Source organism: Barbus barbus (assembly GCF_936440315.1).
Source record: "Barbus barbus genome assembly, chromosome: 9".
Lineage (NCBI taxonomy): Eukaryota > Metazoa > Chordata > Actinopteri > Cypriniformes > Cyprinidae > Barbus > Barbus barbus.
In genome coordinates, this window is record NC_136737.1 from 23,520,947 (window position 1) to 23,545,045 (window position 24,099).

Sequence of the window (24,099 nt, forward strand, 5' to 3'; positions counted from 1 at the left end):
ATACATTTTATTCCCTTGCTGTTTTAGTTAAGCTTATATATAAGATGTATAAGCCTATATAATATGCAAATACAACGTATTTTCAATAAACTAAATCAGTTTCGCACATGTTGAGAAAAATAAAATAAAAAAGTTTCACATGTTGTGGCAGGAGTGACTTCCGCTGCCTGATATTACTTCCAGGGCGTCGCTGCGTCACTTCCTCCTCTTCTTCAGGACTGTCTTCGGCAGAGGCAGGCCCAACGGTGAGCGGAATAAAATCTCAATTCATCCTTTAACATCGTGATTAAAATAAACTTGTTTCGGTCCATGGCGCTGCAGTAGTGTTCACTCTATTTAAACGCGCTGATATTGTAGCTCGCGGAGCGATAAAATAAGCGATAACTATATAAACAATCGCACCGGGTTTATACATGGCGGCCATTGGTGTGAAACACAAAAGTCACTAAATACATTACATACCACTCTGCTCGCTTTAACATTACAAAAGAGACCTTTTATACTAAGACTTTGTTTAGACGGTGACTTAGACGTTCAAACGCTTAATAATGCATGTTGTGTTTAGTGCTAGTTGCATGTGTTGTGCATTATGCGCCGTTTAGTGCGCAAACCATAGATTTCTGCTGTAGTTTAAACGATAAAAGCTTGCGTTATGCTGTAATTTGCCCATTTTTGATGACATAAAAGGTGTTTGGGAATGAGTTGACCGCTGGCTAGCATTGCTAATGCACATGCTACATGTCAAAGCAGATTGCGTTGGTGCAAGATGCGAGAACGACGTATTAGGGTTTCTTTTAAAGTGTGTAAATGTATATTATTCTTGTTTTTAAACTGGGTGTCTCTTTCATTTCTGCATGTTCACTCTGTAGGCATCATGGTTCAACTCAGACCCCTCACCAAACCTAAAATCCTCAAGAAAAGGACCAAGAAGTTCATCAGACATCAGTCCGACCGCTATGTCAAGATCAAGGTAATTTAGGCATATCAAGGGATTTTCTGAAGCCATGGTTTTCAGGCTTTGAGAAGTTGTAGAAATAATGTAGGTATGCATAGAGAAGAGATTTTATTAGCTCATGTTGGAATTAAATAAAAAATGCATATTAGTAAGTCATTCCAAGTTTTTAATGTTAGATGTTAGGATCACAAGCATTTTTTTTTATTAAAAATCATTTATCGCTGAAACCTGATTTATTAGGTCGTGCTGTGAAAAGCCTTTTTTATTAAATTATTTTAAACCAAGTGCAATTTTCATTGTTTTTAGCCAAGATACATTTTAAACATTTAAAACAGCTACAGAAGGTGGTATGTTGATAAAGTGCATGCTATAGACCTTGTGAGTGATTCATCCATGCATATTTCATTTTGACATTGTTTAAACAAAGTTTGTTTTATTTCTTGATAACTTCACTCAAATGTGTAGTGATTAGGAAGATCTGGTTTTAGTTTGGTTTCGTTGTGACTTCTAAGTTCTACAATATGTTGTGCTTTCAGCCACAAGCTGCCTTTTTATGAGTGCAGTGCATTATCTGTTATTTTCCATAATTGCTAGACATTGATCAAAAATTAGAAGGCACACTTGTAGCAAGTTCTCAGATCTTCTTGGGGTGGGTAGCACTTTGTATGGTTCTCAAATCCAACAACACAAAACATTTATTAAGAGATCAGCTGAAGTAGCTCAATGTTAAACTGCTTTTAATGGAGAATTCAAAGTTAATTTCGCTTTCACTTACATCCATGATCCGATATGAACGATCTCTCTGCAGAAAAACTGGAGGAAGCCCAGAGGTATTGACAACAGAGTGCGCAGACGCTTCAAGGGTCAGATGTTGATGCCCAACATTGGTTATGGGAGTAACAAGAAGACCAAACACATGCTGCCCTCTGGATTCAGGAAGTTCTTGGTCCACAATATCAAGGAACTTGAAGTTCTCATGATGAGCAACAAGTAAGATTTTTATATTTTGCCAGTTTTATACCTAATGTAAGTGTGCTCCGATTACTATTACATATAAATCCATTGAATGTTTTAATGTGGTGGTTTTTTGTGGCCTTAGTAATATGTAACTAGTAGTTTTTATTTGTTTAAAGCGGTCTGGATTGTCTATATCTCTCTGATCATACCTGCTGAATTGCCCGTATTCATCTCAGGTGTTGAATGTGGAGAAATAGCATGGCGGAGGAAATACCCATTCCACCTCTAGCTCTTGCTATAGCCAGCAGGTGGAAGATAATCTGCAACAAGTGACTAGCGCTTGTATTTGGGTCTCCTACGGTGTGAAGTTTGTGTAAACGAATAACTTTAATTTCAATGATGAATGCTGCATTTGCTTATTTAATAATGTGATAATAAGGTTATTCTTTCTCTATAGGTCCCATTGTGCAGAGATCGCCCACAATGTGTCTTCAAAGAACAGGAAGCTCATTGTAGAGCGGGCTGCTCAGTTGGCCATTAAGGTCACAAACCCCAACGCCAGACTCCGCAGCGAGGAGAACGAATAATCTGGTTATCTTGTTGTTTTCAATAAAGTGGAAAAAACTGTTAACACGTTTTCTGTCTCATTTATAGTCTAGATATGAGATTTGCAACCCTGTTCGTGGCTTGTTTTGAATATCTCCATTTTATCACACACCTGCATCCAAAAGCTGAAAATGTTATCCTTATTCCTTGCATGCTGCCCGCAGAGACAATCACATCACATTTGCTGAGAGATCTGATTGATTTTAAAGGCAGCATCAGTGGTTTTTGCTTCCTATGACATCTCACAATCCTATGTGTTTGATTGCAGCTGCTTAAACATTTGCTTACAGCCCTGGGTGGCGTCCAAAATCGCATACACTCCTGAGTAGATGCTTAACAGCCATTCTTAAATCCTCTCCTATGGCCTTATGGTATATTAAAGTGTCCATCATATGAACGCTTTAGAATCACGCCGGAAGAAATTTGTTATTTGGTTACTTTTTGACTATTCTTTTCTGGCTATTGTGGATTGGGACATACTTATCTCACATGCTGTTTTTTGCCTGCTTTATAGTAGGGAAGTATGTGATTTTGGATGCAGCCCAGGGGCCTGTACCATGATGGTAGATGAACAAATTCAGAGTTACAGGATTAGTTTTGAGTAAACAAACCAAACCAATGAACGATTCTGAAAGCCAAGCCACTTTCATGGTACCTAAAACCCTGTATTGTTGCAAACTAAACTGAAATTTACCTGGCTAGCCAGCTAATCCGGCTTTATGGTACAGGCCCCAGGTCTTGGGAGACTCTACTAATGAGCTGATGACCCAAATCAGATGTGTTTATGGAGCCATTCAAAATGTGCACTGTTGGACGCGCTCCAGAAATGGGGTTGAAAACCCCAGGTCTAACAAAATGCTGGTTATGTAATGATATGCTTCAAGCTTTAAAAGTATGTGTTTATTTTCACAAAACTTTAGTCCATAGCAGGTTCTGCAACCACAAACCATAAATTGCAGTTGCGAGTCCTAACTGGTGTCCATCGATTCTACAGCCCCTGTTAAGGGGTCTCCTTGAAGGCTCTCGAAGATGGTGGCCATCTCGGCGTTGCTTCTGATCTGATTGGCAAAGTCTGCCATAGCAGGGCTCTTTTCCACCTCGCTGATGGACAGCAGGGCGGCGACTGCACGCATGGCAGAGCGCCTCAGCTCTTCCTGTTTCTCAAACTCTTGCTTCACTGAACCGGCTTTTACCTTTATGTTATAAAAGTAGATAATTGTTTACTGGAGTATTATGACAACCCATATTTGTAACAAACTGCTGTCATGTTAAGCCTTACCTTTGTAGTGCAAGTAGCTTTTAGTGGTTCCACTAACCTGTCCAGCCTTTGTACCACAGCGGCTGGACAAAGTTTAGAAAGTCTGGCAAGCATAATGAAGGTCAGCATCTGAAAAAACAGAAACATGAACATCTCCAAGGGAATGAACAGTGAATATATATTTTTTTTTCAATCCCATGTCATGTATTGGACATTTAGTCAGAATGTAATCCAATGTAAACACAACCTCACTGAAAATGCACTTACTTTAATGTCATAGTGATCTTTCAGGCCTTCTTCAACATGGTTCAGAAATTCAAAGATGTCCAAACAGTCCAGGCAGCTGTCCAGCAGGGTGTACATACATTCAAAAGCCGCTTTGCGGACGTCCAAACCATCATCTACTGTGTGCTTGAAGGGGCCCATCTCAACCTGAGATGTGATTAAACATGCCATAATTTAAGTCTGTTGAGTCTTCTTGAGTTCTTGTACTGTATAATAGTGTTTCTAATATTTTTTGTTTTATATGGCATTTTTCTTGTGCTTTTAACGTTCATAATTTGTACCTCTCTGACCAGGTCTTTTCTGATTTGTGTCTCCTTGTATAGATGTGGGAGAAGTGATGTCAGAAGTCCACGGATCAGGGAGGGTTTGTTGTGGGCAGCTGAATTAAACATGACTAAAGCTACCCGCCGAACATTGAGGTCAGGATCCTGGAGTGTTTTCAGGAAGTCACCTAATAGCAGAATTACAAACTAGGCCATTAATTCAAGGATTTAACATAGTATCTATCATGCATTTACCTATATATAAGTCAAAACATGCACGTTACCAATGCATCCTTTGAGAAGTGAGTCTATGGGCATGGGGTGGTCTACGATGGTGAACTTCACTGCAGTTACAACCGTACTGCGAGAAAGAGGAGACCCTGGAAGAACAATAAATATTGGTTTTTGTTTAGATTTGTGAAGCCCAATTATGTATATAAAACATATGTTTGAAACTAGCCCATTATCTACTGAGTAAATTCAAGGTAACGTTTCATCTCTTATTACCTGATGACAGCTGTTTCTTTAGCCTTGGTAGGAGTTCAGATGGACTGACCAATGTGAGTTTCCCCAAACATTCGGCTACAATATTGCGAGTACCCTCTTCTGCACATTCACAGTGCTTGAACAGCAAAGCCCAGATGTTCTCCACATGAGGCTTAAGACTGTCGGCTGACAGAGCGCTGATCATTTCTTTGAGGGAGTGCAGAAGCAGGTACTGTCTCTTCGGCTGGCTGCCAATCTCTTTGAGCATAAATGGCAGATACTCCCCCAAATTTCCGACACAAATATTCCCCAAAGCAAAAGATGCAGCAGACTTGACTTCCTCGTTAGGAGAACCGAAGGCTTCCATTATGACTCCCTTCAGTTCCTTCTGCCCTTCGAAGTTCATAAAACGTCCAATTTCTCCAAGGCACAGCAATGAGAGAATTCTCACCGACTCGGATGATTTGGGGTTCTTAACCTCCTGGATAAGATTGGTGACCACTCCAGAAGCTTCTTTGGGACAGGCCATCGACAAGGCAGCTACACACTTGGCCACAGAGTAGTAGGATTGTTTATGCATGGACATTGAGTCAGTGGACTTGAAATCATAGAAAGGCCCCCTCAAGGATTTCAGAAGGTCACTGTAGCCCATGTTGTTGGCCTTCGTTGCTACAAGAACCTGGAAGAACTCAAGTATTGAATTAAGAGCACCACCTTGTAGCAGTGGAGAATGGACTAAGTTAAGCACTTCAGGTAAGATCGTCCCCCCAATCTTGCTCAAAGAGGACGGGCAAACTTTGGCCATACAGGTGATCAGCGTTATGGCTACTTGTGAGATATGCATATCGCTCTCCTGAATCAAAGCAGGCACCTCACTCAGTATGGACTCTGTCAAAGGCGGCTTGAAACTGTCGCTGTAGTTTGTGACCATCACATTCAGGGCTGTTATTGTATTCAATTTAAGGGCCCGCTGGTTTTTCCGCAAGAAGGATCCAAGCATTGGAATCCCCTCTGATAATATGGGCCTTAAGTCGATTTTCATTGGCGAGGAAGCGACAAGAGTCAAAGTCTTCACTGCGACAAGTCTGGTGATTTCATTTTTAAGCCTCTCCAGAAATATCTGCAAGGTGGGCTGCAGATCACCACCAAGCTGGTCGCCAAAATGACTCAAAATGTGGCCCATGCAGAAAATGGCCCGCTCTTTCACCTCTTGGTCTATGTCAGCCGCCTTCAACCTCTTCGAGGTGCAAGCGAACACGTTCTTGATGTAAGGTTTGGCATCAAAAGAGACAGGCTTGTCCAGCGGCCGCATGAGTTTGACAATCTGCTGGGTGACTTGGAGGGCCTCCGATGTGATTTTATAAAATGGGTCTTCGATGCATTGGATCACTGGTGGTAAGATGACGCTAATGTGTGGGTGGAAGATCTCTGGGTTGTGGCTACTTAAGAGAACATTGAGGAAAGCAAGGGCGTCAATCTTCATGTTTGAAGAGGTCGACTTGTCGGTCAAGGAGTAAATAATACCTAAAGAGAGACAGAGGCTTAAATGAATATAAAATTATATGCGACAAAGCTGGTTAAAGGGATAGTTCACCCAAAAATGAAAATTTTGTCATTAATTCTGTCACTCTCATGTTGTTCCAAACCGTGAGACCTTCGTTCATCTTCAGTAAACAAATTTAGATATTTTTGATGAAATCTGAGAGCTTTCTGACCCTGCATAGATGCTGATGCAACTACCACATTCAAGGCCTAGAAATGTAGTAAGGACATTGTTAAAGTAGTCCATGTGACATCAGTAGTTCAACCGTAATTTTATGAAGCTATGAGGATACTTTTTGTGTGCAAAGAAAACAACAAAAAACAGCTTTATTCAACAATTTCTTCTCCTTTGTGTCAGTCTTCGATGGGTGTTCATGAGAGTACCAGTGTGCATTTCTCTGCTTGCAAACAAGCCGCAGTGCATCCGGGTTCTACGTCAGAACGAGGCTCCTGCGTCAGCAGCATCACATGCATCGTGATACTCTCGTGAATGTGTGTCGAAGACTGACATGAAAGAGAAGAAATTAGTGAATAAAATTATTATTTTAGTTTTCTTTGCACACAAAAAAGTATTCTCGTAGCTTCATAAAATTACGTTTGAACCACTGATGTCACATGGACTATTTTAACGATGTCCTATACCTTTCTGGGCCTTGACGGTGGTAGTACCATTGCTGTCTATGCAGGGTCAGAAAGCTCTCAGATTTCATTCAGAATATCTTAATTTGTGTTTCGAAGATGAACAAAGGTCTTATGGGTTTGGAATGACATGAATGTGAGTAATTAATGACAGAATTTTCATTTTTTGATGAACTAACCCTTTAAAAAGCACATCTGGATGCAAAGGTCCAAAGGCAACTTTATGTATTTGTTGAAACTAGAGCAAGAAAAGAACATCACTGACCAGAACTTAAGTGTCCATTAGCAGTAGACAACCTGAAGTAAGCATGTTAGCTGTTCTTACTCAGAATAGTGACTTACACCATGTGTACAACAGGTGTGACTATAGTCATTGATCATGCTTCAACTGCTTGAAGCTGTCTACACTGGACACATCAAAACAAACTTTCCAAATAAGTTTGTCCTTCATTCTAGAACTCAAATGGGGCTTCACTTTGCTTTGCATCCATTTTAGACAGTCTTATACAATGTGGACAGGGTGTTAGCATAGCATTTTATGCTAAATCTCTTTTAATCTGACCTGGAATGAGGGCTGGTATGTGTTCTCCTAGTTGACCAGGCAGTACATTGGCCATCTCTGTCAAAAGACTGAAGCAGCCTTGCCTACATCTCATGCTTTTCTCCTTTAGCTGTCGGTGTAAGGCTTTTACAATTGTCGGTACCTGTAAATGCAGGTCAGAGCTGTTTTTAGGATATATGCACTGGATGCTACATGTAAATTGGGTCGACAGCCTGTAAACATTAGTACCTGTTTCTTCAAGAGAGAAATTGCAGGCTCCTCTTTAGCGTCCGTGTCCAAAGTGGGACCATGAGGGTGTCTGGTCTGTCTGAGCAAAGCCACGTAGGCTGAGAAAATGTCAGTTTTAACATTCTCCTCACGCTCTTTGAAGCGGGACACCAACATTGGGCTTACGGATCCATAGAGCTCCACCAGCAGATCCCTGCGGCTGCTGATTATCGCCTCCAGACATTTTACAGAGGAACGCCGCACCTTCCAGCTCATGTCATCGTCGTCACTGTATTCATCATCAGAATCTATAGATTACAAGTGTGCTGACTGTGAAAAACATGTGCATGCTCCTCCGCCATCTGCCTCATAGCAAAACTTGATTTTTTTATCTAACATTAGTAATATTTTGTCATTCTTTTCATTCGCTTAAAGTTGCATAATGATAGTCATAAAAATCACCCTGATTTTCATCTTCTCTGTCCTCAGTGTCCATACTGTCATCCTCGTCATCATCAGCATCGTAGTTGTAATTGGGGTCGTAGATGATGTACTTCAAACACAACTTGATGATTGCTTGGATGTGAGGGGACATTTCCTTTGGACATCTGTTAAAAAAACAGGAAATCATTTCTGACTTACAAGTATAAACATACAGTAATAAAATAAAATAGTAAAAAAAAAAAAGACGATATAATATAAACCAACATAGCTAATTAAAATGAAACATAATATAATTTATATCAAAACAATATAATAAAATGTTACAAAATGGCAAAACATTATATACTTTAAACCAATATACTGTATTAAAATAAAATGAGTCCAAAAAATTACCAATTATGGTATAATGTAAACCAACATAAAAAAATGAAACAAAAATGACAAAAAATGTATAAGTTATGCCAAAATAATACAACAAAATGTTACAAAAATGACACAAACATGATATTGTTTAAAAGAATATCATAAGATAAAATGAGTCAAAAATGTCAAAACATGATATACAGCATCTCAATAAATTAGAATGTGGTGAAAAAGTTCATTCTTAAAGTAAGAAATAAGAAAGTCTTGTGAAGTATTCTAATTTGTTGAGATAGTGAATTGGTGGGTTTTTGTTAAATGTGAGCCTAAATCATCACAATTAAAAAAAAAACAAAGACTTAAACTACTTCAGTCTGTGTGCACTGAATTTATTTAATACACGAGTTTCACAATTTGAGTTGAATTACTGAAATAAATGAACTTTTCCACGACATTCTAATTTATTGAGATGCACCTGTAATGTAAACCTAATCATAAAATGTCACAAAATATCAAAGCAAGTTATAATTGAAACAAACATAATAAAATAAAATGCAACAATTTAAGCGAAACTAATAAAATACAGAAATGCAAAAAGAATTCTCTCATGTGTAAAAAAAAAATAATTTTTAGTTTTAGACAAAATAATATAGAAAGAATAGTTCTACCTGCTAACAAAAGCTTCAAAAGCTTGAAAGCAGAACTCGCGTAGCTCATCATCCTCCACGTTACAAAACTTCACCACCATTGGCACAATCTTCTGCAGGTGTTCCCCTTCAGATCATAAGACTCATATTACTCCACTTGAATATTCAAAAAGTATTGTAATACTACATGTTATATTAAAAATCTTTTAGTACTTTGTTGAATTACCCTAGCCAGTCTCTTCGGCTCCCTCTGCTAGTCACACTACATTCCCTCAAAACTGACAGAATTTTAGCAGAAATGTTAAATCAGCTCTCACCGATCCTGTGTCCTCCTCGTCTGCTGACCGTGGCCAGGCACTGGATGTAGGTGCGGACGTTGGCAGTGGGCGGCCCACGAGACAGTTCGCCCATGAGGTGTTCGGTGAGCTGCGTGAACAGAGCGGGGCTACAGCTGGGCACCAGATGACCCAGAGCGATAATAGAGCGTTTCCTCACAGCCATACGAGGACTCATGAGCTGAGCGAGGAGGCTGGTCAGAATCGACTGATGGAAGCTCACCAGAGCAGTGCTCAACCTAGCAAACAATGTATAAGACTGGCGGGTGGATGCTCATGAGCACTTACAGTTGAGGTCAAAAGTTTACACCCCCCTTTCAGAATCTGCAAAATGTTAATTATTTTACAAAAATAAGAAGGATCATACAAAATGCATGTTATTTTTTATTTAGTACTGACCTGAATAAGATATTCTTCATAAAAGATGTTTATATATAGTCCACAAAGAGAAAATAATAGTTGAATTCATCAAAATGACTCAGTTCAAAAGTTTACATCCCCTTGATTCTTAATGCTTACCTGAATGATCTACAGCTGTGTTTTTTTGTTTAGTGATAGCTGTTCATGAGTCCCTTGTTTGTCCTGAACAGTTAAACTGCCTGCTGTTCTTCAGAAAAACCCTTCAGGTCCCACAAATTCTTCAGTTTTCCAGCATTTTTGTGTATTTGAACCCTTTCCAACAATGACTGTATGATTTTGAGATCCATCTTTTCACACTGAGGACAACTGAGGAACTCATATGCAACTATTACAGAAGATTTTTCTTATTTTGCCTAAATATCATATTTTTTTCATTTAGTTCTGCCCTTCAGAGGCTACAGAAGACAAAATAAGTTAAATTTACCCTGATCTTCAAATTTAAAAAGTTTTCATCCCCCGGCTCTTAATGCATGTTTGTTTTTTCCTTCTGGAGCATCAGTGAGCATTTGACCCTTCAATAATAGCAGCATATGAGTCCCTCGGTTGTCCTCAGTGTGAAAAGATGGATCTCAAAAATCATACAGTCATTGTTGGCAAGGGTTCAAAAATACACAAAAAATGCTGCAAAACCAAAGAATTTGTGGGACCTGAAGGATTTTTCAGGAGAACAGCAGGCAGTTTAACTGTTCAGGACAAACAAGGCACTCATGAACAACTATCACTAAACAAAACAAAAACAAAACAGCTGTGGATCATTCAGGTAACAACACAGTATTAAGAATCAAGGGGATGTAAACTTTTGAACGGGGTCATTTTTTTAATAAATTCAACTTTCTTGTGGACTATATGTAAACATCTTTTATGTGAAATATCTTATTCGGGTCAATTCTACAAAAATTATCCCTCTTATTTTGGTAAAATAACATTTTGCAGATTCTTAAAGGGGGGTGTAAACTTTTGACCTCAACTGTGCATGCAAGTACAAGACATTGGGACCAACCTGCCCAACATGTCGGAGAGAATATCCAAAGCCTCCAGCTGAATGGACACGTCGTCTTGCATTCCCAATGCTCCAATCAACTGGGACGTGATCTTCTTACAGACGTTGACTGTGAGGCTCAAACCTTCAACACAATACAACAGCTATGACTAAAGATCCCAAAAAGGATGAAATTTCTCTAATATCATCTCGATACCTGTAGATGAAGGTGGCAGTTCGGCGATGACAGTCTTCAGGCCCATGCTGGAAATGTCCCTCAGCTGCTCTTTGTTGGAGACCATGTTGGAGCAGAGAGTGTCCACCATCAACTCCACCTGACACTCCTTCACTTTTCCCACCAGAGGACCAAGACTACACAAACCAGAAATACACTATAAAAAATGCTGGGTTAAATACAACCAACAATTTTGACAATTGGGTCAAAACAACCCAATCGCTGGGTTTGTCCATATTTTACCCAGTGCTGGGTTGCATTTAACCCACCATTTTTTATAGTGTAATCATGATCACTGTAAACTTGTAAAGGAAGAAGTTTGCATGAAAATCTGAGTGAGAAAATACCATTTGACAGCCAGGTTCTGCACTTCTCCGTTTTTGTCCTCCAGAAGTTTGAGTAGCATCGCCACAACTTTCCTCTCGCTTTCTTCGTCCAATTTGATCGAGTCCTTCTGGAGCTCCATCATCAGGTCATTGGCCGCCATAAACCTGAAAGAAATCAGTCTTTTATTAGTGTTGATGTACTTCACAATCCACATTGTTTAGCAGACAGTGCGGGGTAGTAACTGATTACAGGTAATCTGGATTACAGTGCCTTGCGAAAGTAATCATACCCCATAATTTTTTTCATGTTTTGTAATGTTGCTGCCTTATGTTAAACTACTTTAAATTGATCTTTTTCCCACATCAATCTACACTCCATACACCATATTGACAAAGCAAAAACAGAATTGTCTCAACTTCGTAAATGTATTAAAAATAAAAACCTGAAATAAGTACATTGCATAAGTATTACTTATTACATAACTAAATATTTAGCTGAAGCACATTTACAGTCTCAAGTCTTTTTTTGTTTGATGTGACAAGCTTTGCTCATCAGCATTTGGCAATTATCTGCCATTCTTCTCCTCACCTCTTCACCTCTCAAGGTCTGTCACGTTGGATGGGGGCAGATGCACATTTTCAGGTTTCTCCAGTAATATTTGACTAGGTTTAATCCCAGGCTATGACTGGGCCACTCAAGGACATTCACAGAGTTGTCAATAAGCCACTCTTGCTGTGTGCTTAGGGTCATTGTCATGTTGGAAGGTAAACATGCCCAGTCTGAGGTTCTGAATGCTCTGGACTGGGTTTTCATTAAGGCGATCTCAATATTTTGGTGAATTGAGCTTTTCTTCTACTCTGATGAGTCCCTCAGTCCCTGCTGCTGAAAAACAGCCCACATCATGAGGCTGCTTACCAGCACACTTTACTTTTGGTATGGTACTCTGCAGGTGATGAGCAGAGCTGGTTCCCTTCAAACATGATGTTTAGAATTGAGGTTCACCAGACCAGAGAATCTTGTTTCTCAGAGTCTGAGGGTCCTTTAGGTGCTTTTCGGCAAATTCCAAGTGTGTTTTCATGTGTCTTCACTGAGGAGAGGATCGAGTTTGGCCACACCGCCATAAAGCCCAGATTGGTGGAGTGTTGCAGCGATGTTTGTCCTTCTGTAAGTTCCTCTGATCTGCATATATGATCATGGAGCTCAACTAGAGTGACCATCAGGTTCTTCTTCACCACTCTAACCAAAGCCCTTCTCCATCAGTTGCTCAGTTTGGCCAGAAGGCCAGCTCTAGGAAGAATCCTGGTTGTTTTAAACTTTTTCCATTAAGGGTAACAGAGACTGCATGCATTTGTGACCCTTCAGTGAAGCAGAATTTTTGTCTGAACTCTTCCCCAGATGTGTGGCTTGACACAAACCTGTTTCTAAGCTCTACAGACTGTTCTTTTGACCCCAGGGCTTGGTTTTTGCTCTGATATGCATTATCAGCTAGTAGACCTTTTATTAAGACGTGTGCCTTTCCAAATCATACCCATTCAATTGAATTTGCCACAGATTAACTTCACTCAAAGAGTAGTAACATCTATAAGCAATATGAATGCTCTTGAACTAAATTTCAATTGTCCCAGATAAGACACTTATGCAATGAAGTTAAGTTTTTTATTTTTAATAAATTTGAAAAGATGTTAACAACCTGTTTTTTGCTTTACCATTATAGTGTATGGAGTGTAGATTAATGTGTGTGTGTGTGTGTGTGTGTGTGTGTGGGGGGGGGGGGGGGGGGGGGGGGGAGGTAATTTAAAGCAGTTTAACATAAGGCAGCAACATAACAAAATGTGAAAAAAATTAAGGGGTATGAATACATTCACAAGGCACTGTACATAATCAGATTCCAAAATGAAGTACTTGTGATTAGAGTATATCACATTGTAAAATGCTCATAATCAGATTATCAATTTTTATGGATTACATGATTGCATATTGTTCACACAGTGGCAGTAAATTATTCAACATTCTTTCTAATTATTTTTTCCTCTTTTAAATGTTCCTTTCTAAAAATGCTACTTTGCATCGTACCATTCAGCTTTGATTATATTCACAAAGACATATTTCAAGGAATATATCTTCTTCATTTTTCTTGATGGTACATTTAATGGTATAAATTGAAAACAAATTTGATAAAAATGTCATCAAATGTCAAAGGTAACCTAAAAAGTAGTCAAAATGCATGAGCTAAAATGATTAATAACTACAGTTTTCATCAAGTAATCTGTAACCAACAGACTACAATTTGTACATAATCTACCCAGTACATGTCCAAAACATGGTTTTACTACCAAGATGGCACAACTGAGAACTCATGCAATTAAAATCTTACAAAGCAAAACAGTTTGAGAACAACAAATTCGGTAGGAATCGTGATATAGTTATCATTAATGTTATCTAATATCAAGTTTCCATTTAGTTAGGCAACCAAACGACGACTAAAATATAATAGAACAGAATAGTCTTGTAAATAATAATAAGTCCACAACAGCTACTTTTTAGTTACAAAAGTCTTCTTCTTCTTTCCATTTTAACGGCGGTTGGCATCCAGTTTATTTCTACAGTCAATGTTTATTCAATTCAATTCAAGTCGTTGCAAAGCAGCTTTACAGTTTCTATTTTAAAGTTTCTGCGTTATATTTAGTAGTAGCTTATCAATGGTCTCCAGTCAAGCATTTTAAAGTATGAACATGATTCAGATATGAAATGTTTTTAGGCCGTTGCCTTGTCATTGGCCTATTTTTATAAACATTAGCCAGAAGCATGCGTCTACAGCACACACTTGTCTTACCGAAAGTCCTTGTCAGTAGATGTCATTTTTTCCAAAAGATTGGAAATGTAAAAGGTGACATTCGACATCCTAACTTCTTAAAGTACTGCACTGTATGTAAAACAAATTAATACAGAAAGTTGAGCTTGATGAAGATCATAGCGCCTGACACTGGACAGACTGGGACATATGACACGTTTGAACAGTTTATAAATAGAGATGAGCGATATATTAATAATTTCACTCGCTGTTGCTGTCATCTGCTGGAATCAATGTGAACCGCAGGGCGCGGACGGAAACATGACGCGGAACCTTTGTTTCGTTCCACCCGGAGCGTTTAGCAGCGGAGACACAGTCCGCCACGTCGGAAATATTATTCATTTCTGAAGCTCGGAAGAGCAACCAGGACACTTTCTGAAGATTTCAGTGGTGAAGGAGCGATATATTCAAAGATGGTGAGTGTTACGTTATCGACTGGGTTTCGATTATTCTCAGATGTTTGTTTAAACCCGGTAGTTCTTGAGCTCATGAATGGACAAATCTAAACAAAACCCGATTCTGTAGTTTTACAGTAAGTGACCTGACGGACAATAAAATGCATTTTTAGATGCCAAAACTGTTTCTGAGATTAAAAGCAACTTTTTTGTGTGTGATTAGATTGTGAACGTCGTTATAAAACAGGCCTGATAATATACAATGATCTGATTTTATTGTCAAATATCTACGTTACAGTATTGCGATATTTCCAGAGTTTTCAGTTGTCCCCCCCCCCCTCAATATTATTATTATTCATATTTAGTTATTGTGTTTATAAGTTATTATACTTAGTATATAAATTATACTAATATTTTTTGAGACATGGTACGATTTATATATTTAATGTTTTTTATATGAAGTTTGTGTATTATATTTAGTGCTGTCAGATGATTAAGTATTTAAATCAGTTAATTACGTGATAAATGATCAAATACATAAACAAGTAAATAATCGCACGTCAGTATTTGCAGAAAAATAATAAATTACTTTTCTGTGTAGTATTTAATGTTGTCAATTGATTAAAATATATAATTTAGTTAATTACTTTAATAAAGAAAAATAAATAAATATGATTGTATAATATGCAGAAAAATAAATGACTTATTTTTGCATTATATTTAAATAAATATTATAAAATATTAAATGAATGAGTAATGGCATATATTAGTATTTGTCAATTGAGTAAAATATTTAATTTAGTTAATTACATGATAAATAATTATTAAATGATGATAATAATGAAATTTATTTATTTATTATTATTTATTGATTAGTTGCATATACCTTTATACATGACTGTGTTTATTGAAATGTATGATTCATGATAATATCACAAATTCTACTGATGTCAGTTAAATCTGATGCACACTGAAGTCATTTATATGTTTTTGACACATAACCGTTTACCTTTTCAAGCACGTCTGTGGTCTTGTGTCTTTCAGGTTTCAGTCATTAACACAGTGGACACCTCACATGAGGATATGATCGTGAGTGTCTCCATCCGTTCTGTCTCCTCCTTTACCTCCGCTGCATCTTTCCTAGCATTTTAACTCTGTTTTGTCGTTGTGTGTTCAGCATGATGCTCAGATGGATTATTACGGCACCAGACTGGCCACCTGCTCCTCTGATCGCTCTGTGAAGATCTTTGACGTCAAAAACGGAGGGCAGATCCTCGTGGCTGATCTGAGGGGGTGAGCGAAGCTCACAAATAAAACTAGGGTTTCAAAGATACCATAATGAAAATAAAACACAAATACACATCTAATAATTAATTGCCCGAGGAATTAAAAGGCTTTGTTAATAAATGAGCTTTTAAAACTAGAAAAACAACACGTATATATTTATTGGCTGAAAAAAATAAAATAAATTTAAAATAAAAATAATTTAAATAAAATAATTTAAAGATATGTCTGACAAAAGCATCAAATGGGCATTAAAGAAAGTGTTTTACTGGTATCAATACATTTTTATTTTATTTTACATTGACTTTTATCATAAACTAAAACTCTTGTTTAAGGGTGACTTATGATTGATAACGGGGCTAATGTCTTACTAGTTCTTCTTAGTTTATTTGTAGTTCTTTTATTTGAATTCTTTCAATCTCTTTGGGCAGTCATGAGGGTCCGGTGTGGCAGGTGGCCTGGGCTCACCCCATGTATGGCAACATCCTGGCCTCCTGCTCCTACGACAGGAAGGTGATCATCTGGAAGGAGGAGAACGGCACCTGGGACAAGATGTATGAATACACAGGCCACGACTCCTCTGGTAACTTCACGCTGTTGACTCTCATATCAGACACTGTGACACAGAAGTGCATCCCGCTGTGGACAATCACACATTTGTTCTCCCGCAGTGAACTCTGTTTGTTGGGGACCGTATGACTTCGGCTTGATTCTGGCCTGTGGCAGCTCAGACGGTGCCATTTCAGTGTTGACCTGCTCTGGAGACGGACACTGGGATATTAAGAAGATCAACAATGCACATACAGTGAGTTTAGCCTTTATATGCGACCATAATATCCTAAATATACCTCTACAGGGCTCTAATGATTATGTGACTATTACTATTATTTACATATAGTAGATTTAGATTTTATATAAATATATGTGTGTGTAATTTAGTTTATTATTATTATTATTAGTAGTATTTTGAATAACCTCCCAGATGCATTTTAATAGTTTATATAACAGTAATAATTATTTTTTTTAAACTAAAAACAGACCGTATCTGATCAAAAACTCCTCATTAATCAGTAAAAGTACGAAGATGTAAAGTTTTTGTATGTTTTACTAGTGCTGTCAAGCGATTAATCGCGATGAATCGCATCCAAACTAAACGTTTTTATTTACATAATATATGTGTGTATTGTGTATATTTATTACGCATCTATAAAGACGCACACATGCAGCATATATTTTGAAAATATTTACATGTATGTGTATATATTTCTATTCATATAAATTAGATCATGTATAAATGTATTTAATAAGTAAACTTAACATTTTAAACAAATATATATATACATGCATGTGTGTGTATTTACTGTATATATACATAATAAATATACACAGTACACACACATATATTATGTAAACAAACTTTTAGTTTGGATGCGATTAATCGTTTGACAGCACTAACACAATAGCTAAAAAATAAATAAGTAAATCAACATATAGGTAAATAAATAAACAAATAAATATCCATTTTGCACAGTTAAATTTAATATTTGTTTGAATATATATATTTTTAATTATTTAATGATGATTAACCATCCTAATGCGTTCAAATACTGCCGACAGCTTTTGCATTTCCGGGACTGTTTTGACCCGCTGTGAGCTTATAAAACAGTCGTAGCTTAATATTTTTCAACTAAAACCATATTGTATCTGATTTAAAAAGTTCTCAATATTAAGTAAATGTTCAGAAATGGCAGTTTTGGTGTTATTACTATGTACTAATTTACTACATTATTATCATTATTATTATTACTATATTTAACCCCTTTTTAATTGAAACAGTTAAGGTTTTTGCACACTGAGTCTGAAACTTTCGCACGTTAACTAATACGACCGTCATAAAAAAATTGGATCGGGTTCGATTTTCTGTGTTTTTTGCATCCGTAGCGAGCATTTTGACTTGGTGTGCAAGGTTTCTGTTCGTGACGATGATGAATGCGGAAAAACGCATACGAAAATTTCGGACTCAGTGTGCAAAGACCTTTAGAACTTAAACTTGGATTTAAAACTTTAGAAATTTCTGATTTTACAGTGAAATCTCGATGATGCAAGAGAAACTTTTATTTTAAGGTGTCCTTGTTACAGTGTAATTATACATCTAAGTACTGAGTAATATTAATTAACTACATGTACTCACTATATGGTTTGGCTTAGGGTTACTTGCATGTAACTATGCATAATTTATTGTTGTTTTTATAATAGTAAGTACATGTAATGTGTAACAAGGACACCTAAAAATAAAGTGTGTTACCAAACTTTTTTCTTTTTTCAACATGCATCAGTGCTGATTGGACAATACGGCTTTATAGACATGCTTCATGACATGCTTATAGAGGCTTCAGTCGAGTGCAGTAGATGTCGTACAAGACTGGCCCATTTTGTTGTACTGCATCCTGTTATTTGAGTTTTTTAATGGTTTCTCCCTTCTCTCTGGCAGATCGGCTGTAACGCTGTGAGTTGGGCCCCAGCTGTTGTCCCAGGGAGTCTTATTGAGCAGCCAACGGGACAGAAGCCCAACTACACCAAGAGATTTGTGTCTGGAGGCTGTGACAATCTGGTCAAGCTGTGGAAGTGAGTGCAGCCCTTATTTTACAGAGTACAGTGTACTTTTACTGTCACACTTGGGCACCAGTAGACCCACACAGAATATAAATCCAAATAAAATAATGTTATATTTACTCTGGAGGCCAGAAGTTTGTAATAATTCATATATATTTTGAAAGAATTCTCTGATGCTCTTTAAGGCTGCATTTAGTTGATCCAAAATACGGTAATATTCTGAAAAGTTATTACAATTTAAAATAACTGTTTTCTATTTGAATACATTCTAAAATGAAATTTATTCCTGTGATCAAAGCTGAATTTTCAGTATCATTGCTGATTTGATGCTGAAGAAACATTTCTTATTATCGGTGTTGAAAACAGTCACACTGTTTCATATTTGTTGCTAAAAATATGATAATATTTGAGTTTTTTAGGACTCTTTTGCAAATGGAAAGTTAAAAAGAGCAGCATGTCTTTGAACAGTTGAATGTTTTGTAACATTTTTAATGTTAAAATTTAATCAATTAATTGAGTCATTGCAGAATAAACGTATTACATCACAGGAATAAATTACAGTTTAAATATATTCAAATAGAAAATAGTTATTTTAATATTTTACACTTAACTATAATTGCAATAAATGTTTAAAAATAAAAGCAATATTGGTGTGCATCTTTCAAAAACATTCTAAATCCTAATCATTCCATACTTTGGGGTGTGTGTGTGTGTGTGTGTGTTCTCCATTTGCAAATATGATAAAATACTACATTCTTATTGAACCAATGATATTTAAAGTAATAAATCACCCAAAAATGCATTTTTTTGTCATTGTTATTAAAATAAGACTGAGTCTACAAATATCTTTGAATTAACACAATGTGCTGACAATCCTATTTTTCTTCCCAGAGAAGAGGACGGCCAGTGGAAAGAGGACCAGAAGCTGGAGGCGCACAGTGATTGGGTGAGAGATGTTGGCTGGGCTCCTTCCATTGGTCTGCCTACCAGCACAATCGCCAGCTGCTCACAGGTGATCACAGTCAAATGTTTTACTCTAAATATTTTACTGTTTATCATCGTGAGTAATAATTGTTGAATAAGTTATATTGTTGCATATACATTCCTGGCAAAGCCATGTGTTTGATTCCTTAGGAATGCTTTAACTATTAAAATGTATACCTTTAATGCTATGCAAGTTGGGTAATGGCATCTGGAATATGCATAATTTATTTATATGATGTTGTATTCCACCATAGGATGGTCGTGTGTTTATCTGGACATGTGACGACCCAGCCGGTAACACCTGGACGGCCAAACTTCTCCACAAATTCAATGACGTGGTGTGGCACGTGAGCTGGTCCATCACAGGAAACATCCTGGCTGTGTCAGGAGGAGACAACAAAGTATGTGCTCTGTTATACCTTTCCAATACGACCCTAGAGTCTGGATTTAAAGGAATAGTTTGTCAGAAATTAAAATAATTTATGTATCGTTAAACTGCCTAAAAATGGCTTTTCCAATCAGCCATTGTAGCCAATCAGATTGAAAATGTTTAAATAAAGTAAAAATAATTCAATGAAAATTGTTTAAATCTATAAAATACACTACTGTTCAAAACTATTTTAAGAAATGAATACTTTTATTCAACCGAGACACATTAAATTGATTAAAAGTGACCATAAAAAAAGTGTAATATTACCAAAGATTCTGTTTCAAATAAATTGTACCTTCTTTTTTTCAAGGAATCCTGAAAAAATGTATCCTTATTTCACAAAAAATATGAAGCAGCACAACTGTTTTGCTTTGATCACTTAAGGCCGTTCCACACTGAGCGCGATGTGAAAAGGCAAGGTGAATCACCGACGAACGTTGCTCGAAACGATTGATCGCCTTCTGCTAATTCACGCCTGCATGCTAGGTGGCGCCAACCAACAATGTATTTTTCCTCAGATATGTATCTGTATATGTAATTTTTGCGTTCAGTGTTAAAAGCCCTTTAGAGTATAATATATTCACATAGAAAACAGTTATTTTAAATTGTAATATTTCACAATATTACTGTTTTTACTGTATTTTTGATCAAATAAAAGCAGCAAAAAGAGTGAAGCAAAAGAGACTTTTCAAAAAAGCTACCGACACCAAACTTTTGAACAGTAGTTTATACGTAAATAAACAAATATTTTATCATTTTATATATATATATATATATATATATATATATATATATATATATATATATATATATATATATATATATATATATATATATCCACCAATATATTGTATTAATGAGCAATATTTACCTGAATCTATTTTACTTGCTTAGTATTAGTCTTTTTAATACATGTTTAATAAAGGTTTTAAATCAGTTCATTAAAATGGGCAGTTTGAAATGTAACACCATTTTTGCTATTGATGTTGAAATAATGAGCACTAATAATCAGTTATACTAATAAACAGAACTAAAACTGATATAAAAAACATTTCCTTACTTGAAATTAAAATACATTTACATTTGACCTTTCTCATTTTTCTTTAGCTTTAACTTAATATACTAAAATTAAAACTAAATAAATTCATAAAAAATACATAGACAAACATACTACTAAAATTGACTAAATTAACTAAAATTGCAGCTAATTTATTAAAACTAATATAAAATAATAAGAAAACCAATGGTAGTTTCTCAATGGTTCTAAAATAACACTTCTTACAAACGCTCTCATGCTAAAGGCTGGATGTCCTCTAGGATGCTGTGCGCCAAACATGATTCATTCCGTCACCAACTAAAGGACAGGCCGTGAATCTTCTCTGACAAATTCATTGTGATTCTTTCACTTTTCACCATGAAACCTATGTTGACAGTCTTTGGCTCTCGTCCTGTGGGATTATGGAGTGAAGATGCTCCGCTGGAGCATGTGGGCAGCTTACAGCACTGCATTTACCCAGCATCATTACTCATTTTACAGTGCCTGACTATTAAAGCACTCTCAGGTTCAGGAATTAATGACTGAGGTTATATCACCCAGCGTGAGGGAATCTGTCCTCGACATCGCCGTTCTTTAAATCAAGACTCTTGGTTGTCGTGCTTTCTGTGCGACTCTCTGCCTTGCAATTATTCTCAACGGCAAGCAATGGGTTGCAATTTACTCTTAGATGAAGGTGCCATTATCTGATGCATTTATAAAACAGACAGCTAAATTATCTGATGCATTTATAAAACAGACAGCTAAATAATGCAAAAGGCTTTGAAAATAAGCACAGGTTAAATACAGTCCCGTCTAGGTGATTCTAGGCAGCTAAAGCAGGCACTTTTTTTTTTTGTACTAATGGTGTGTACGCAGTCGTTCTTGAAGATTTTTTCATTACCTTGTTTGCTTTCCAAAATTATCTTACCCCACCAAGATGAGCAAGATTGTGTCGGAACAGGAACACATTTTTGCTTTTTCCTAATGCCTCTAACCTACCTAACCAGTCAATTTAACCCATCCTTTCTGAATAAAAGCGTTTCTTTAAAAATCCAGAACATTTGAACGATAATGTATGCATTTACTCTGAAACTGCTTAATGGATTTTCAAATCAACTATAAATGCTTAAAGAACTATGTACAACAGTACAGTTAAAAAAACCCATTAAATATAGAAAAAAAGATTCATGTCACCCAATATATAGTAATAATGAGTAGTTTATCCACAATTATTTTAATTTCATATGACATTTTGAATTAATTTAAATTGACAGTTTCCACTGTTATGTTTTGCAAGTTTAAAAGCACTAATAGAACGTTTTAAAGAAATAGTTAACCTAAAAAAGAAAATTTGCTTAAATATGTTCCCCCCTCAGGCCATCCAAGATGTAGATGAGTTTGTTTCGTCATCTAAACAGATTTGGAGAAATGTAGCATTACATTACTTGCTCATCAATGGATGCAGTGAATGGGTGCCGTCAGAATGAGAGTCCAAACAGCTGATAAAAACATTACAATAATTTACAAGCAATCCTCACCACTCCAGTCCATCAATAAATTTCTTACAAACATGCATCTTTTCACTTTAGAAGATGGAGTGGTGTGGATTATTGTAATGTTTTTATCAGCTGTTTGGACTCCAGGGGGCGTATTACAGAAAGTTTCTTATCTTAGGTCTTAACTTAAATCCTAATTTAACATATATCTTTTCGCAAATTCGTATTACAGAAGCAAATCTTAACTTGATTTGGGATTCTTATCCTATCTTACAAAATAGTATCTTATCTCTAGTTAGGAAATCTTAAATGGCATAATCAAGCTCGACAATCCACTCTCAGCCAACCAACACTCAGGTAAACAAAAGCTACTTAACTTTGAAAATCGCCTTTTGCAAAAACTACAACCAGTAATGCTCCATGACACTTTGTTGGTCTCTATAATGCTGGTTGCAGTTCCTGTGCTAACTGTAATATGTTGTGCGGCAGTCTGTAATTACTTGTGTTTTGTCACATCTTCAGGGTCCTCCAAGAGTCTTTCTACCATTAAACATCTTCTTTTTCATTTTCAACTTGATATTAATAAATGTAATACCATTGTCGGACAGCACAGTTGTAAGCGTATTTTTGTTATTTGTTATTTTGAAGTTGGGACAGCTGAACAAATTTAAGCAAATGTTCTTTTTTTGAGTAAACTATTTCAAGAATAGATTATCAAACTAGTTTAAACTGTAAATCAGACGTCTAACCTGGTGGTGTTTTTATAGGGATTGTTCAACCAAAATTGAAAAGCATGTCATTTACTATGCTTCCAATTGATTTTTGCGCATAGGTGACCCTGTGGAAGGAGTCAGTGGACGGACAGTGGGCTTGTATCAGTGACGTCAACAAAGGCCAGGGGGCCGTGACCTCCATCACAGACAGCCAACAGAACGAGCAGTGAAGTCTGTCTCCTCTTTCACACCTCCAATCAGACATCGTTCTGCCCTCAAAGACTTTTCTTGAACATTAAAAGTGCATCTCACTCCCAGACGGCGGAGTGGATATGAAATTTGGTTTTGGTTTTCAACCTTTAGATCATTTCCATTGGTTAATTTCCAAACAGGATGTTTGAGCTGATTTGTATTATTTGTAAAAATTCTTAACATGCCAATTATGTTGAGAAATGATTCGTGGAGAAGTAAAAAAAGTTGATAAATGGCCACAATGGATTTTCAAGACCAACATGACCATTGAAGAATAAATGTTCTATATTAAACTATAACTAACTTGTTTTCTTTTTCTTAATTTTAGTAAATTATGTTGTCTAAAATTGAATTACGTACAATATAATGGATATAAAGAATGTATTGGGAGTATATACAACACTATCACACTACCAATTCGTATGTATTTTACGAGGTGGTTAATTCGTACGATTTTGCTTGTACATTTTTGTGCGATTTGTGTGTGGGGTATATTTAGGGGTGGTCCTTCTACAAATTCCTGAATTTGGCACCTTGT

General features: G+C 36.6%; 3 protein-coding genes across 3 annotated transcripts; 2 read left to right on the plus strand and 1 right to left on the minus strand.

Annotated features, from left to right (window-relative positions):
* The first annotated feature begins 157 nt into the window (after positions 1-157).
* Positions 158-2,543, plus strand: LOC306875344 (large ribosomal subunit protein eL32). Its single transcript, XM_079425846.1, has 4 exons — positions 158-245; positions 870-970; positions 1,764-1,945; positions 2,370-2,543. Exons 2-4 carry the CDS (start codon positions 875-877, stop codon positions 2,497-2,499), a joined length of 408 nt encoding a protein of 135 aa, XP_079281972.1. The 5' UTR covers positions 158-245; positions 870-874; the 3' UTR covers positions 2,500-2,543.
* An 856-nt stretch (positions 2,544-3,399) lies between these two features.
* Positions 3,400-14,537, minus strand: LOC306874545 (cullin-associated NEDD8-dissociated protein 1-like). Its single transcript, XM_079424679.1, has 15 exons — positions 14,341-14,537; positions 11,528-11,671; positions 11,163-11,317; positions 10,967-11,090; positions 9,529-9,785; positions 9,233-9,338; positions 8,223-8,368; positions 7,782-8,068; positions 7,554-7,695; positions 4,832-6,334; positions 4,609-4,704; positions 4,343-4,512; positions 4,044-4,208; positions 3,798-3,905; positions 3,400-3,711 (listed from the first exon to the last, which is right to left on the minus strand). Exons 1-15 carry the CDS (start codon positions 14,406-14,408, stop codon positions 3,487-3,489), a joined length of 3,696 nt encoding a protein of 1,231 aa, XP_079280805.1. The 5' UTR covers positions 14,409-14,537; the 3' UTR covers positions 3,400-3,486.
* Positions 13,285-24,099, plus strand: LOC306874546 (protein SEC13 homolog). The gene is made up of 9 exons (XM_079424680.1): positions 13,285-14,774; positions 15,798-15,842; positions 15,931-16,046; positions 16,469-16,620; positions 16,709-16,842; positions 18,529-18,662; positions 19,542-19,662; positions 19,889-20,035; positions 23,429-24,099. The coding sequence occupies exons 1-9, from the start codon at positions 14,772-14,774 to the stop codon at positions 23,537-23,539; spliced, it is 963 nt and encodes a 320-aa protein (XP_079280806.1). The 5' UTR covers positions 13,285-14,771; the 3' UTR covers positions 23,540-24,099.

What these genes read in the sequence shown, in the direction of transcription:
- LOC306874546 (XM_079424680.1), top strand. An exon ending in CACAGGCCACGACTCCTCTG is followed by an intron (nt 16,621 to 16,708) that starts GTAACTTCACGC and finishes GTTCTCCCGCAG; the next exon opens with TGAACTCTGTTTGTTGGGGA. An exon ending in AGATCAACAATGCACATACA is followed by an intron (nt 16,843 to 18,528) that starts GTGAGTTTAGCC and finishes TCTCTCTGGCAG; the next exon opens with ATCGGCTGTAACGCTGTGAG.
- LOC306874545 (XM_079424679.1), bottom strand. Translation starts at nt 14,408, where the DNA reads ATGTCGAATGTCACCTTTTACATTTCCAATCTTTTGGAAAAAATGACA. An exon ending in ACGAGGAGGACACAGGATCG is followed by an intron (nt 9,339 to 9,528) that starts GTGAGAGCTGAT and finishes TATGATCTGAAG; the next exon opens with GGGAACACCTGCAGAAGATT. An exon ending in TTTGAAGCTTTTGTTAGCAG is followed by an intron (nt 8,369 to 9,232) that starts GTAGAACTATTC and finishes TTTTTTTAACAG; the next exon opens with ATGTCCAAAGGAAATGTCCC.
- LOC306875344 (XM_079425846.1), top strand. Translation starts at nt 875, where the DNA reads ATGGTTCAACTCAGACCCCTCACCAAACCTAAAATCCTCAAGAAAAGG. An exon ending in ACCGCTATGTCAAGATCAAG is followed by an intron (nt 971 to 1,763) that starts GTAATTTAGGCA and finishes ATCTCTCTGCAG; the next exon opens with AAAAACTGGAGGAAGCCCAG. An exon ending in GTTCTCATGATGAGCAACAA is followed by an intron (nt 1,946 to 2,369) that starts GTAAGATTTTTA and finishes CTTTCTCTATAG; the next exon opens with GTCCCATTGTGCAGAGATCG.